The sequence below is a fragment of the Eucyclogobius newberryi genome, unplaced genomic scaffold (assembly GCF_026437365.1).
Source record: "Eucyclogobius newberryi isolate DKJ021-1_F unplaced genomic scaffold, fEucNew1.0.hap1 SCAF_166, whole genome shotgun sequence".
Lineage (NCBI taxonomy): Eukaryota > Metazoa > Chordata > Actinopteri > Gobiiformes > Gobiidae > Eucyclogobius > Eucyclogobius newberryi.
In genome coordinates this window covers 92,808-108,257 of record NW_027315797.1, presented here as the reverse complement: position 1 = coordinate 108,257, position 15,450 = coordinate 92,808, and the positions used below count along the sequence as shown (strand labels likewise).

Sequence of the window (15,450 nt, the reverse complement as noted above, 5' to 3'; positions counted from 1 at the left end):
AAGCTTGTAAAACAGACTCTTTCATCTGTGTAAAAAAGATCAAATCAGAAGAATCCGGCCTAAAAGTGAAGCTGAAAAACGTCTCCTGCATTTGTAACGACTAGATTCTCCTGTAACTCCTGCTCACAGCAGGTCCTAAAAGTTCCATAAAAAGCTTTAACTGGTTCAAAATGCAGCAGCAAGATTACTAACAGCAACTAAAAGAAGAGAGCACATTACGCCGGTGCTGGAGTCTCTTCACTGGCACCTGTCCAGTTTAGAATCACATTTAAACTCCTCCTCCTGATTTACAAAGCCATAAATGACATGGCCCCTCCTACCTCAAAGATGCTCTAGAACCATCTAAAAGCACAGTAGGAGGTAGAGCCTTCTGGTGGTGCCAAGAGTCTCTAAAAGCACAGTAGGAGGTAGAATATGTCGGTGTAATCCCTCATTCGTCCAGGCGTGTTCCATAGTAGAAAAAGCTTCAGTTGTAGTCATCTGGACTCAGAAAAAAATATTTTTTTATTTTTTTCTAACTGAGTCCAGATGACTACAACTGAAGCTTTTTCTAGTAGGAGGTAGAGCCTTCTGGTGGTCCCAAGAGTCTCTAAAAGCACGGTAGGAGGTAGAGCCTTCTGGTGGTCCCAAGAGTCTCTAAAAGCACAGTAGGAGGTTGAGTCCTGTCCATGTTAAAGAGGCCGACACAGTCTCTTCATTTAAGTCCAGGCTTAAAACGTTCCTCTTTGAAATGACTTCTGGCCCGCTGCCCTAGGAGCAACTCTGGGGGAAGTATGGCAGCTTGAGCTCTATCCTCTAATAAACACTACTTTTACGGTCAACAGTATTTCATATTTGAGTTCTCCTGTGTCTGGTCACTGCTGGTCACATGTTTCTCTCCTTCTGTTTCAGACGCTGCTGATGCAGATGCTGCAGATGCTGCAGATGCTCCTCCACTGAACTCAAAGAAACAGTTCCTCGTTGACAGCTCGGAGTGGAGCTCTAAAGACGTGTCTTTGTCAAAGACAACACCCAAGTTTCTAAGACTTGGTTTAGCAGACGGGCCTCGATCCCCCACTTACTGGTTCATCCCTGGAATGGCATCAGGGGCAATTATCAGTGTTTCCGTTTTGTCTAGATTTAGCTGCAGTTTTTGCTCAGCCATCGGTTTATTTGCATTGTTTATGTCTCCAAAGTGTCATTTATGTCCCAGTTATAACTCGTTTATATTTCCAGTCTTGTTTACGTCTCGTTTACATCTCCTTTACGTCTCGTTTACGTGTCTGGTTTACATGTCTGGTTTACATGTCTCGTTTACAAGTCTCGTTTACAAGTCTCGTTTACAAGTCTCGTTTACAAGTCTCGTTTACAAGTCTCGTTTACAAGTCTCGTTTACATGTCTCGTTTACATGTCTCGTTTACAAGTCTCGTTTACAAGTCTCGTTTACAAGTCTCGTTTTACATGTCTCGTTTACAAGTCTCGTTTACAAGTCTCGTTTACAAGTCTCGTTTTACATGTCTCGTTTACAAGTCTCGTTTACAAGTCTCGTTTACAAGTCTCGTTTACATGTCTCGTTTACAAGTCTCGGTTACAAGTCTCGTTTACAAGTCTCGGTTACAAGTCTCGTTTACAAGTCTCGTTTTACATGTCTCGTTTTACATGTCTCGTTTACATGTCTCGTTTTACATGTCTCGTTTTACATGTCTCGTTTTACATGTCTCGTTTTACATGTCTCGTTTACAAGTCTCGTTTACAAGTCTCGTTTTACAAGTCTTGTTTACAAGTCTCGTTTTACATGTCTCGTTTTACATGTCTCGTTTACATGTCTCGTTTACATGTTTCGTTTACAAGTCTCGTTTACATGTCTCGTTTACAAGTCTCGTTTTATATGTCTCGTTTACAAGACTCGTTTACAAGTCAACAGTATTTCATATTTGAGTTCTCCTGTGTCTGGTCACTGCTGGTCACATGTTTCTCTCCTTCTGTTTCAGACGCTGCTGATGCAGATGCTGCAGATGCTGCAGATGCTCCTCCACTGAACTCAAAGAAACAGTTCCTCGTTGACAGCTCGGAGTGGAGCTCTAAAGACGTGTCTTTGTCAAAGACAACACCCAAGTTTCTAAGACTTGGTTTAGCAGACGGGCCTCGATCCCCCACTTACTGGTTCATCCCTGGAATGGCATCAGGGGCAATTATCAGTGTTTCCGTTTTGTCTAGATTTAGCTGCAGTTTTTGCTCAGCCATCGGTTTATTTGCATTGTTTATGTCTCCAAAGTGTCATTTATGTCCCAGTTATAACTCGTTTATATTTCCAGTCTTGTTTACGTCTCGTTTACATCTCCTTTACGTCTCGTTTACATGTCTCGTTTACAAGTCTCGTTTACAAGTCTCGTTTACAAGTCTCGTTTACAAGTCTCGTTTACAAGTCTCGTTTACAAGTCTCGTTTACATGTCTCGTTTACATGTCTCGTTTACATGTCTCGTTTACAAGTCTCGGTTACAAGTCTCGTTTACAAGTCTCGTTTACAAGTCTCGTTTTACATGTCTCGTTTTACATGTCTCGTTTACAAGTCTCGTTTACATGTCTCGTTTACATGTCTCGTTTACACGTCTCGTTTACACGTCTCGTTTACACGTCTGTTTTACACGTCTGTTTTACAAGTCTCGTTTACAAGTCTCGTTTACAAGTCTCGTTTTACAAGTCTCGTTTACATGCCTCGTTTACATGCCTCGTTTTACATGTCTCGTTTTACATGTCTCGTTTTACATGTCTCGTTTACAAGTCTCGTTTACAAGTCTCGTTTACAAGTCTCGTTTACAAGTCTCGTTTACAAGTCTCGTTTTACATGTCTCGTTTACAAGTCTCGTTTTACAAGTCTCGTATACATGTCTCGTATACATGTCTCGTTTACATGTTTCGTTTACATGTCTCGTTTACATGTTTCGTTTACAAGTCTCGTTTTACATGTCTCGTTTACAAGTCTCGTTTTACATGTCTCGTTTACATGTCTCGTATACATGTCTCGTTTACATGTCTCGTTTACATGTCTCGTTTACATGTTTCGTTTACAAGTCTCGTTTACATGTCTCGTTTACATGTCTCGTTTACATGTTTCGTTTACAAGTCTCGTTTTACAAGTCTCGTTTTACAAGTCTCGTTTTACATGTCTCGTTTTACAAGTCTCGTTTACATGTCTCGTTTACAAGTCTCGTTTACATGTCTCGTTTACAAGACTCGTTTACAAGACTCGTTTACATGTCTCGTTTACATGTCTCGTTTACAAGACTCGTTTGCATGTCTCGTTTGCATGTCTCGTTTACAAGACTCGTTTACATGTCTCGTTTACATGTCTCGTTTACATGTCTCGTTTTACATGTCTCGTTTTACATGTCTCGTTTTACATGTCTCGTTTATAAGACTCGTTTACATGTCTCGTTTACAAGACTCGTTTACAAGACTCGTTTACATGTCTCGTTTACATGTTTCGTTTACAAGTCTCGTTTTACAAGTCTCGTTTTACATGTCTCGTTTTACATGTCTCGTTTACATGTCTCGTTTACAAGTCTCGTTTACATGTCTCGTTTACAAGACTCGTTTACAAGACTCGTTTACATGTCTCGTTTACATGTCTCGTTTACAAGACTCGTTTGCATGTCTCGTTTGCATGTCTCGTTTACAAGACTCGTTTACATGTCTCGTTTACATGTTTCGTTTACAAGTCTCGTTTTACAAGTCTCGTTTACAAGTCTCGTTTTACATGTCTCGTTTACAAGTCTCGTTTACATGTCTCGTTTTACAAGTCTCGTTTACATGTCTCGTTTACGACTCGTTTACATGTCTCGTTTGCATGTCTCGTTTACATGTCTCGTTTACATGTCTCGTTTACATGTCTCGTTTACATGTCTCGTTTTACATGTCTCGTTTTACATGTCTCGTTTACATGTCTCGTTTACATGTCTCGTTTACAAGACTCGTTTACATGTCTCGTTTACATGTCTCGTTTTACATGTCTCGTTTTACATGTCTCGTTTACAAGTCTCGTTTACAAGTCTCGTTTACAAGTCTCGTTTACAAGTCTCGTTTACAAGTCTCGTTTACATGTCTCGTTTTACATGTCTCGTTTACATGTCTCGTTTACATGTCTCGTTTACATGTCTCGTTTACATGTCTCGTTTACAAGTCTCGTTTACATGTCTCGTTTACATGTCTCGTTTTACATGTCTCGTTTACATGTCTCGTTTACATGTCTCGTTTTACAAGTCTCGTTTACAAGTCTCGTTTTACATGTCTCGTTTTACATGTCTCGTTTTACATGTCTCGTTTTACATGTCTCGTTTTACATGTCTCGTTTGCATGTCTCGTTTGCATGTCTCGTTTACATGTCTCGTTTACATGTCTCGTTTACATGTCTCGTTTACAAGACTCGTTTACAAGACTCGTTTACATGTCTCGTTTACATGTCTCGTTTACAAGTCTCGTTTTACAAGTCTCGTTTACAAGTCTCGTTTTACAAGTCTCGTTTACAAGTCTCGTTTTACATGTCTCGTTTACAAGTCTCGTTTACAAGTCTCGTTTACATGTCTCGTTTTACAAGTCTCGTTTACATGTCTCGTTTACGACTCGTTTACATGTCTCGTTTGCATGTCTCGTTTACATGTCTCGTTTACATGTCTCGTTTACATGTCTCGTTTACATGTCTCGTTTTACATGTCTCGTTTTACATGTCTCGTTTACATGTCTCGTTTACATGTCTCGTTTACAAGACTCGTTTACATGTCTCGTTTACATGTCTCGTTTTACATGTCTCGTTTTACATGTCTCGTTTACAAGTCTCGTTTACATGTCTCGTTTACAAGTCTCGTTTACAAGTCTCGTTTACAAGTCTCGTTTACAAGTCTCGTTTACAAGTCTCGTTTTACATGTCTCGTTTACATGTCTCGTTTTACATGTCTCGTTTTACATGTCTCGTTTTACATGTCTCGTTTACATGTCTCGTTTTACAAGTCTCGTTTTACAAGTCTCGTTTACAAGTCTCGTTTTACATGTCTCGTTTTACATGTCTCGTTTTACAAGTCTCGTTTTACATGTCTCGTTTTACATGTCTCGTTTTACATGTCTCGTTTTACAAGTCTCGTTTTACAAGTCTCGTTTTACAAGTCTCGTTTTACATGTCTCGTTTACATGTCTCGTTTGCATGTCTCGTTTACATGTCTCGTTTACATGTCTCGTTTTACATGTCTCGTTTTACATGTCTCGTTTTACATGTCTCGTTTATAAGACTCGTTTACATGTCTCGTTTACATGCCTCGTTTACATGTCTCGTTTACATGTCTCGTTTACATGTCTCGTTTACAAGTCTCGTTTACAAGTCTCGTTTACATGTCTCGTTTACATGTCTCGTTTACATGTCTCGTTTACATGTCTCGTATACAAGTCTTGTTTACATGCCTCGTTTACATGCCTCGTTTACGACTCGTTTACATGTCTTGTTTACATGTCTCGTTTACAAGTCTCGTTTAAATGCCTCGTTTTACATGTCTCGTTTACATGTCTCGTATACAAGTCTCGTTTACATACCTCGTATACAAGTCTCGTTTACATACCTCGTTTACGACTCGTTTACATGTCTCGTTTTACATGTCTCGTTTACATGTCTCGTTTACATGTCTCGTTTTACATGTCTCGTTTTACATGTCTCGTTTTACATGTCTCGTTTACATGTCTCGTTTACATGCCTCGTTTACGACTCGTTTACATGTCTTGTTTACATGTCTCGTTTACATGTCTCGTTTACAAGTCTCGTTTAAATGCCTCGTTTTACATGTCTCGTTTACATGTCTCGTTTTACATGTCTCGTTTACATGTCTCGTATACAAGTCTCGTTTACATGCCTCGTTTACATGTCTTGTTTACATGTCTCGTTTTACATGTCTCGTTTACAAGTCTCGTTTACATGTCTCGTTTTACAAGTCTCGTTTACATGTCTCGTTTACGACTCGTTTACATGTCTCGTTTGCATGTCTCGTTTACATGTCTCGTTTACATGTCTCGTTTACATGTCTCGTTTACATGTCTCGTTTTACATGTCTCGTTTTACATGTCTCGTTTACATGTCTCGTTTACATGTCTCGTTTACAAGACTCGTTTACATGTCTCGTTTACATGTCTCGTTTTACATGTCTCGTTTTACATGTCTCGTTTTACATGTCTCGTTTACAAGTCTCGTTTACAAGTCTCGTTTACAAGTCTCGTTTACAAGTCTCGTTTACAAGTCTCGTTTACATGTCTCGTTTTACATGTCTCGTTTACATGTCTCGTTTACATGTCTCGTTTACATGTCTCGTTTACATGTCTCGTTTACAAGTCTCGTTTACATGTCTCGTTTACATGTCTCGTTTTACATGTCTCGTTTACATGTCTCGTTTACATGTCTCGTTTTACAAGTCTCGTTTACAAGTCTCGTTTTACATGTCTCGTTTTACATGTCTCGTTTTACATGTCTCGTTTTACATGTCTCGTTTTACATGTCTCGTTTTACATGTCTCGTTTGCATGTCTCGTTTGCATGTCTCGTTTACATGTCTCGTTTACATGTCTCGTTTACATGTCTCGTTTACAAGACTCGTTTACAAGACTCGTTTACATGTCTCGTTTACATGTCTCGTTTACAAGTCTCGTTTTACAAGTCTCGTTTACAAGTCTCGTTTTACAAGTCTCGTTTACAAGTCTCGTTTTACATGTCTCGTTTACAAGTCTCGTTTACAAGTCTCGTTTACATGTCTCGTTTTACAAGTCTCGTTTACATGTCTCGTTTACGACTCGTTTACATGTCTCGTTTGCATGTCTCGTTTACATGTCTCGTTTACATGTCTCGTTTACATGTCTCGTTTACATGTCTCGTTTTACATGTCTCGTTTTACATGTCTCGTTTACATGTCTCGTTTACATGTCTCGTTTACAAGACTCGTTTACAAGACTCGTTTACATGTCTCGTTTACATGTCTCGTTTTACATGTCTCGTTTTACATGTCTCGTTTACAAGTCTCGTTTACATGTCTCGTTTACAAGTCTCGTTTACAAGTCTCGTTTACAAGTCTCGTTTACAAGTCTCGTTTACAAGTCTCGTTTTACATGTCTCGTTTACATGTCTCGTTTTACATGTCTCGTTTTACATGTCTCGTTTTACATGTCTCGTTTACATGTCTCGTTTTACAAGTCTCGTTTTACAAGTCTCGTTTACAAGTCTCGTTTTACATGTCTCGTTTTACATGTCTCGTTTTACAAGTCTCGTTTTACATGTCTCGTTTTACATGTCTCGTTTTACATGTCTCGTTTTACAAGTCTCGTTTTACAAGTCTCGTTTTACAAGTCTCGTTTTACATGTCTCGTTTACATGTCTCGTTTGCATGTCTCGTTTACATGTCTCGTTTACATGTCTCGTTTTACATGTCTCGTTTTACATGTCTCGTTTTACATGTCTCGTTTATAAGACTCGTTTACATGTCTCGTTTACATGCCTCGTTTACATGTCTCGTTTACATGTCTCGTTTACATGTCTCGTTTACAAGTCTCGTTTACAAGTCTCGTTTACATGTCTCGTTTACATGTCTCGTTTACATGTCTCGTTTACATGTCTCGTATACAAGTCTTGTTTACATGCCTCGTTTACATGCCTCGTTTACGACTCGTTTACATGTCTTGTTTACATGTCTCGTTTACAAGTCTCGTTTAAATGCCTCGTTTTACATGTCTCGTTTACATGTCTCGTATACAAGTCTCGTTTACATACCTCGTATACAAGTCTCGTTTACATACCTCGTTTACGACTCGTTTACATGTCTCGTTTTACATGTCTCGTTTACATGTCTCGTTTACATGTCTCGTTTTACATGTCTCGTTTTACATGTCTCGTTTTACATGTCTCGTTTACATGTCTCGTTTACATGCCTCGTTTACGACTCGTTTACATGTCTTGTTTACATGTCTCGTTTACATGTCTCGTTTACAAGTCTCGTTTAAATGCCTCGTTTTACATGTCTCGTTTACATGTCTCGTTTTACATGTCTCGTTTACATGTCTCGTATACAAGTCTCGTTTACATGCCTCGTTTACATGTCTTGTTTACATGTCTCGTTTACATGTCTCGTTTACATGTCTCGTTTAAATGCCTCGTTTTACATGTCTCGTTTACATGTCTCGTTTTACATGTCTCGTTTACATGTCTCGTATACAAGTCTCGTTTACATGCCTCGTTTACGACTCGTTTACATGTCTTGTTTACATGTCTCGTTTACATGTCTCGTTTACATGTCTCGTTTACATGTCTCGTTTTACATGTCTCGTTTACATGTCTCGTTTTACATGTCTCGTTTATAAGTCTCGTTTACGACTCGTTTACATGTCTTGTTTACATGTCTCGTTTACATGTCTCGTTTACATGTCTCGTTTTACATGTCTCGTTTTACAAGTCTCGTTTACATGTCTCGTTTTACAAGTCTCGTTTATGTCTCTGTCTCACTGGATGATAACCCTAACCCTACTTGTAATTGACATAGTAAATATTTGTAATCACTGTTGTTTTTAATCTGCAGAGACAAAATAATTCAAATATGAATTATATTAAACCCGTTTACATAGTGTAATAGTGAGACAGCACCCTCTGCTGGGCTTTTGGAGTACCTACAGGAGCAATACAAGTATTTGTAGTAGTTGCATTATTTGTGGTGGTAAAAGTATTTGTAGTCGTTGCAGTAGCAGTAAAAGTATTTGTAGCAGTTGCATTATTTGCAGTAGTAAAAGTATTTGTAGTAGTTGCATTATTTGCGGTAGTAAAAGTATTTGTAGTCGTCGCAGTAGCAGTAAAAGTATTTGTAGTAGTTCCATTATTTGCGGTAGTAAAAGTATTTGTAGTAGTTGCATTATTTGCGGTAGTAAAAGTATTTGTAGTCGTTGCAGTAGCAGTAAAAGTATTTGTAGTAGTTGCATTTTTTACGGTAGTAAATGTATTTGTAGTCGTTTCGGTATTTGCAGTTGCAGTAAAAGTAAAAGTATTTGTAAGTATCACCTTTGTACATGTCGACCAAAGAGTCCCGAAGTTCTTTGGAGATCCATGTTGAACCTGTGTCTGGACTCTGAGCTGGACCCAAGTCTGGACCGGGCACTTGACCCGGCTCTCTGAAATACATTACATTTGACCCAGTTTAGACCAGTCCCAGTTTAGTCCAGTTCAGACCTGTTTTATACCCGGTTTAGTCCAGTTCAGACGTGTTTTATACCCGGTTTAGTCCTGTTCAGACGTGTTTTATACCCGGTTTAGTCCAGTTCAGACGTGTTTTATACCCGGTTTAGTCCAGTTCAGACGTGTTTTAGACCAGGTTTATGTCCTGTTCAGACCTGTTTTATACCCGGTTTAGTCCTGTTCAGACCTGTTTTATACCCGGTTTAGTCCTGTACAGACCTGTTTTAGACCCGGTTTAGATCTATTAAGACCTGTTTTAGACCCGGTTTAGATCTATTAAGACCTGTTTTAGACCCGGTTTAGTCCTGTTCAGACCTGTTTTATACCCGGTTTAGTCCTATACAGACCTGTTTTAGACCCGGTTTAGTCCTGTTCAGACCTGTTTTAGACCCGGTTTAGTCCTGTTCAGACCTGTTTTAGACCCGGTTTAGTCCTGTACAGACCTGTTTTAGACCCGGTTTAGATCTATTAAGACCTGTTTTAGACCCGGTTTAGATCTATTAAGACCTGTTTTAGACCCGGTTTAGATCTATTAAGACCTGTTTTAGACCCGGTTTAGTCCTGTTCAGACCTGTTTTATACCCGGTTTAGTCCTGTACAGACCTGTTTTAGACCCGGTTTAGATCTATTAAGACCTGTTTTAGACCCGGTTTAGTCCTGTTCAGACCTGTTTTAGACCCGGTTTAGTCCTGTTCAGACCCAGTTTAGTCCTGTTCAGACCCAGTTTAGTCCTGTTCAGACCTGTTTTAGACCCGGTTTAGTCCTGTACAGACCTGTTTTAGACCCGGTTTAGTCCTGTACAGACCTGTTTTAGACCGGGTTTAGATCTATTAAGACCTGTTTTAGACCCGGTTTAGTCCTGTTCAGACCCAGTTTAGTCCTGTTCAGACCCAGTTTAGTCCTGTTCAGACCTGTTTTAGACCCGGTTTAGTCCTGTACAGACCTGTTTTAGACCCGGTTTAGTCCTGTACAGACCTGTTTTAGACCGGGTTTAGATCTATTAAGACCTGTTTTAGACCCGGTTTAGTCCTGTTCAGACCCAGTTTAGTCCTGTTCAGACCCAGTTTAGTCCTGTTCAGACCTGTTTTAGACCCGGTTTAGTCCTGTACAGACCTGTTTTAGACCCGGTTTAGTCCTGTACAGACCTGTTTTAGACCGGGTTTAGATCTATTAAGACCTGTTTTAGACCCGGTTTAGTCCTGTTCAGACCCAGTTTAGTCCTGTTCAGACCCAGTTTAGTCCTGTTCAGACCTGTTTTAGACCCGGTTTAGTCCTGTACAGACCTGTTTTAGACCCGGTTTAGTCCTGTACAGACCTGTTTTAGACCGGGTTTAGATCTATTAAGACCTGTTTTAGACCCGGTTTAGTCCTGTTCAGACCCAGTTTAGTCCTGTTCAGACCCAGTTTAGTCCTGTTCAGACCTGTTTTAGACCCGGTTTAGTCCTGTACAGACCTGTTTTAGACCCGGTTTAGTCCTGTACAGACCTGTTTTAGACCGGGTTTAGATCTATTAAGACCTGTTTTAGACCCGGTTTAGTCCTGTTCAGACCCAGTTTAGTCCTGTTCAGACCCAGTTTAGTCCTGTTCAGACCTGTTTTAGACCCGGTTTAGTCCTGTACAGACCTGTTTTAGACCCGGTTTAGTCCTGTACAGACCTGTTTTAGACCGGGTTTAGATCTATTAAGACCTGTTTTAGACCCGGTTTAGTCCTGTTCAGACCCAGTTTAGTCCTGTTCAGACCCAGTTTAGTCCTGTTCAGACCTGTTTTAGACCCGGTTTAGTCCTGTACAGACCTGTTTTAGACCCGGTTTAGTCCTGTACAGACCTGTTTTAGACCGGGTTTAGATCTATTAAGACCTGTTTTAGACCCGGTTTAGTCCTGTTCAGACCCAGTTTAGTCCTGTTCAGACCCAGTTTAGTCCTGTTCAGACCTGTTTTAGACCCGGTTTAGTCCTGTACAGACCTGTTTTAGACCCGGTTTAGTCCTGTACAGACCTGTTTTAGACCGGGTTTAGATCTATTAAGACCTGTTTTAGACCCGGTTTAGTCCTGTTCAGACCCAGTTTAGTCCTGTTCAGACCCAGTTTAGTCCTGTTCAGACCTGTTTTAGACCCGGTTTAGTCCTGTACAGACCTGTTTTAGACCCGGTTTAGTCCTGTACAGACCTGTTTTAGACCGGGTTTAGATCTATTAAGACCTGTTTTAGACCCGGTTTAGTCCTGTTCAGACCCAGTTTAGTCCTGTTCAGACCCAGTTTAGTCCTGTTCAGACCTGTTTTAGACCCGGTTTAGTCCTGTACAGACCTGTTTTAGACCCGGTTTAGTCCTGTACAGACCTGTTTTAGACCGGGTTTAGATCTATTAAGACCTGTTTTAGACCCGGTTTAGTCCTGTTCAGACCCAGTTTAGTCCTGTTCAGACCCAGTTTAGTCCTGTTCAGACCTGTTTTAGACCCGGTTTAGTCCTGTACAGACCTGTTTTAGACCCGGTTTAGTCCTGTACAGACCTGTTTTAGACCGGGTTTAGATCTATTAAGACCTGTTTTAGACCCGGTTTAGTCCTGTTCAGACCCAGTTTAGTCCTGTTCAGACCCAGTTTAGTCCTGTTCAGACCTGTTTTAGACCCGGTTTAGTCCTGTACAGACCTGTTTTAGACCCGGTTTAGTCCTGTACAGACCTGTTTTAGACCGGGTTTAGATCTATTAAGACCTGTTTTAGACCCGGTTTAGTCCTGTTCAGACCCAGTTTAGTCCTGTTCAGACCCAGTTTAGTCCTGTTCAGACCTGTTTTAGACCCGGTTTAGTCCTGTACAGACCTGTTTTAGACCCGGTTTAGTCCTGTACAGACCTGTTTTAGACCGGGTTTAGATCTATTAAGACCTGTTTTAGACCCGGTTTAGTCCTGTTCAGACCCAGTTTAGTCCTGTTCAGACCCAGTTTAGTCCTGTTCAGACCTGTTTTAGACCCGGTTTAGTCCTGTACAGACCTGTTTTAGACCCGGTTTAGTCCTGTACAGACCTGTTTTAGACCGGGTTTAGATCTATTAAGACCTGTTTTAGACCCGGTTTAGTCCTGTTCAGACCCAGTTTAGTCCTGTTCAGACCCAGTTTAGTCCTGTTCAGACCTGTTTTAGACCCGGTTTAGTCCTGTACAGACCTGTTTTAGACCCGGTTTAGTCCTGTACAGACCTGTTTTAGACCGGGTTTAGATCTATTAAGACCTGTTTTAGACCCGGTTTAGTCCTGTTCAGACCCAGTTTAGTCCTGTTCAGACCCAGTTTAGTCCTGTTCAGACCTGTTTTAGACCCGGTTTAGTCCTGTACAGACCTGTTTTAGACCCGGTTTAGTCCTGTACAGACCTGTTTTAGACCGGGTTTAGATCTATTAAGACCTGTTTTAGACCCGGTTTAGTCCTGTTCAGACCCAGTTTAGTCCTGTTCAGACCCAGTTTAGTCCTGTTCAGACCTGTTTTAGACCCGGTTTAGTCCTGTACAGACCTGTTTTAGACCCGGTTTAGTCCTGTACAGACCTGTTTTAGACCGGGTTTAGATCTATTAAGACCTGTTTTAGACCCGGTTTAGTCCTGTTCAGACCCAGTTTAGTCCTGTTCAGACCCAGTTTAGTCCTGTTCAGACCTGTTTTAGACCCGGTTTAGTCCTGTACAGACCTGTTTTAGACCCGGTTTAGTCCTGTACAGACCTGTTTTAGACCGGGTTTAGATCTATTAAGACCTGTTTTAGACCCGGTTTAGTCCTGTTCAGACCCAGTTTAGTCCTGTTCAGACCCAGTTTAGTCCTGTTCAGACCTGTTTTAGACCCGGTTTAGTCCTGTACAGACCTGTTTTAGACCCGGTTTAGTCCTGTACAGACCTGTTTTAGACCGGGTTTAGATCTATTAAGACCTGTTTTAGACCCGGTTTAGTCCTGTTCAGACCCAGTTTAGTCCTGTTCAGACCCAGTTTAGTCCTGTTCAGACCTGTTTTAGACCCGGTTTAGTCCTGTACAGACCTGTTTTAGACCCGGTTTAGTCCTGTACAGACCTGTTTTAGACCGGGTTTAGATCTATTAAGACCTGTTTTAGACCCGGTTTAGTCCTGTTCAGACCCAGTTTAGTCCTGTTCAGACCCAGTTTAGTCCTGTTCAGACCTGTTTTAGACCCGGTTTAGTCCTGTACAGACCTGTTTTAGACCCGGTTTAGTCCTGTACAGACCTGTTTTAGACCGGGTTTAGATCTATTAAGACCTGTTTTAGACCCGGTTTAGTCCTGTTCAGACCCAGTTTAGTCCTGTTCAGACCCAGTTTAGTCCTGTTCAGACCTGTTTTAGACCCGGTTTAGTCCTGTACAGACCTGTTTTAGACCCGGTTTAGTCCTGTACAGACCTGTTTTAGATCTATTAAGACCTGTTTTAGACCCGGTTTAGTCCTGTTCAGACCCAGTTTAGTCCTGTTCAGACCCAGTTTAGTCCTGTTCAGACCTGTTTTAGACCCGGTTTAGTCCTGTACAGACCTGTTTTAGACCCGGTTTAGTCCTGTACAGACCTGTTTTAGACCGGGTTTAGATCTATTAAGACCTGTTTTAGACCCGGTTTAGTCCTGTTCAGACCCAGTTTAGTCCTGTTCAGACCCAGTTTAGTCCTGTTCAGACCTGTTTTAGACCCGGTTTAGTCCTGTACAGACCTGTTTTAGACCCGGTTTAGTCCTGTACAGACCTGTTTTAGACCGGGTTTAGATCTATTAAGACCTGTTTTAGACCCGGTTTAGTCCTGTTCAGACCCAGTTTAGTCCTGTTCAGACCCAGTTTAGTCCTGTTCAGACCTGTTTTAGACCCGGTTTAGTCCTGTACAGACCTGTTTTAGACCCGGTTTAGTCCTGTTTTAGACCGGGTTTAGATCTATTAAGACCTGTTTTAGACCCGGTTTAGTCCTGTTCAGACCCAGTTTAGTCCTGTTCAGACCCAGTTTAGTCCTGTTCAGACCTGTTTTAGACCCGGTTTAGTCCTGTACAGACCTGTTTTAGACCCGGTTTAGTCCTGTACAGACCTGTTTTAGACCGGGTTTAGATCTATTAAGACCTGTTTTAGACCCGGTTTAGTCCTGTTCAGACCCAGTTTAGTCCAGGTTCTGACCCGGTTTTACCTGTGCACCTGCAGCTCCAGACCCCGGATTCTGACTTTAGTCCGGGTCAGAGCCAGTTTCAGGTCCTGGGCTCTGGACGCCATCAAACCCTCGGTCCCCGTGGCAACAACAGCACCTGAGTCACATGACCCCACACAGCGCTCTGATTGGCCCAAGACACGTCCATTCACTTTAATGAAGATGAGGCTCAAATTTCACCAGGACTAAACCAGGACTAAACCAGGACTAAACCAGGTCTAAACCAGGACTATACCAGGTCTAAACCAGGACTAAACCAGGACTAAACCAGTTCTAAACCAGGACTAAACCAGGTCTAAACCAGGACTAAACCAGGTCTAAACCAGAACCAAACCAAGTCTAAACCAGGTCTAACCCAGGTCTAACCCAGGTCCATACAATGTCTAAACCAGGACTAAACCAGGACTAAACCAGGACTAAACCAGGACTAAACCAGGACTAAACCAGGTCTGAACCAGGTCTGAACCAGGTCTGAATCATGTCTAAACCAGGACTGAACCAGGACTAAACCAGGACTAAACCAGGACTAAACCAGGACTAAACCAGGACTAAACCAGGTCTAAACCAGGACTAAACCAGTTCTAAACCAGGACTAAACCTGGTCTAAACCAGAAGTGAACCATGTTTGAACCAGGACTAAACCAGGACTAGACCAGGTCTAAACCAGGTCTAAACCATGTCCAAACCAGGTCTAAACTAAGGTCTAAACCAAGGTCTAAACCAGGACTAAACCAGGTCTGAACCAGGTCTAAACCAGGTCTAAACCAGGACTAAACAAGGTCTAAACCAGGTCTAAACCAGGACTAAACCAGGACTAAACCAGGACTAAACCAGGACTAAACCAGGACTAAACCAGGACTGAACCAGGACAGAACCAGGAGTGAACCATGTTTGAACCATGTTTGAACCATGTTTGAACCAGGACTAAATCAGGATTTAGCCAGTTCTGAACCGGGTCTGAACTGTGGGAGGGCATCTGAGGTAACGCTAAGGTTCAATGAAGAGTCAGAGAAAGTTCCTCAAATTAAGTTTATTCACAAAAAGACACAGAAGTCTAAAGACTGGGCATGAGTGCGACATGAGT

General features: G+C 41.5%; 1 protein-coding gene across 1 annotated transcript in view; it reads right to left on the bottom strand.

Annotated features, from left to right (window-relative positions):
• The window catches only part of LOC140362372 (mirror-image polydactyly gene 1 protein-like), a 73,961-nt gene extending 59,350 nt beyond the window's left edge, over nucleotides 1–14,611 (bottom strand). Inside the window, exons 1-2 of the mRNA XM_072448469.1 lie at nucleotides 14,349–14,611; nucleotides 9,045–9,154 (exon numbers count right to left, since the gene is read on the bottom strand). Of these exons, the coding sequence (XP_072304570.1) occupies nucleotides 9,045–9,154; nucleotides 14,349–14,431 (193 nt within the window). The 5' untranslated portion in view covers nucleotides 14,432–14,611. The remainder of the gene's footprint in view (nucleotides 1–9,044; nucleotides 9,155–14,348) is intronic.
• Nucleotides 14,612–15,450: the final 839 nt, after the last annotated feature.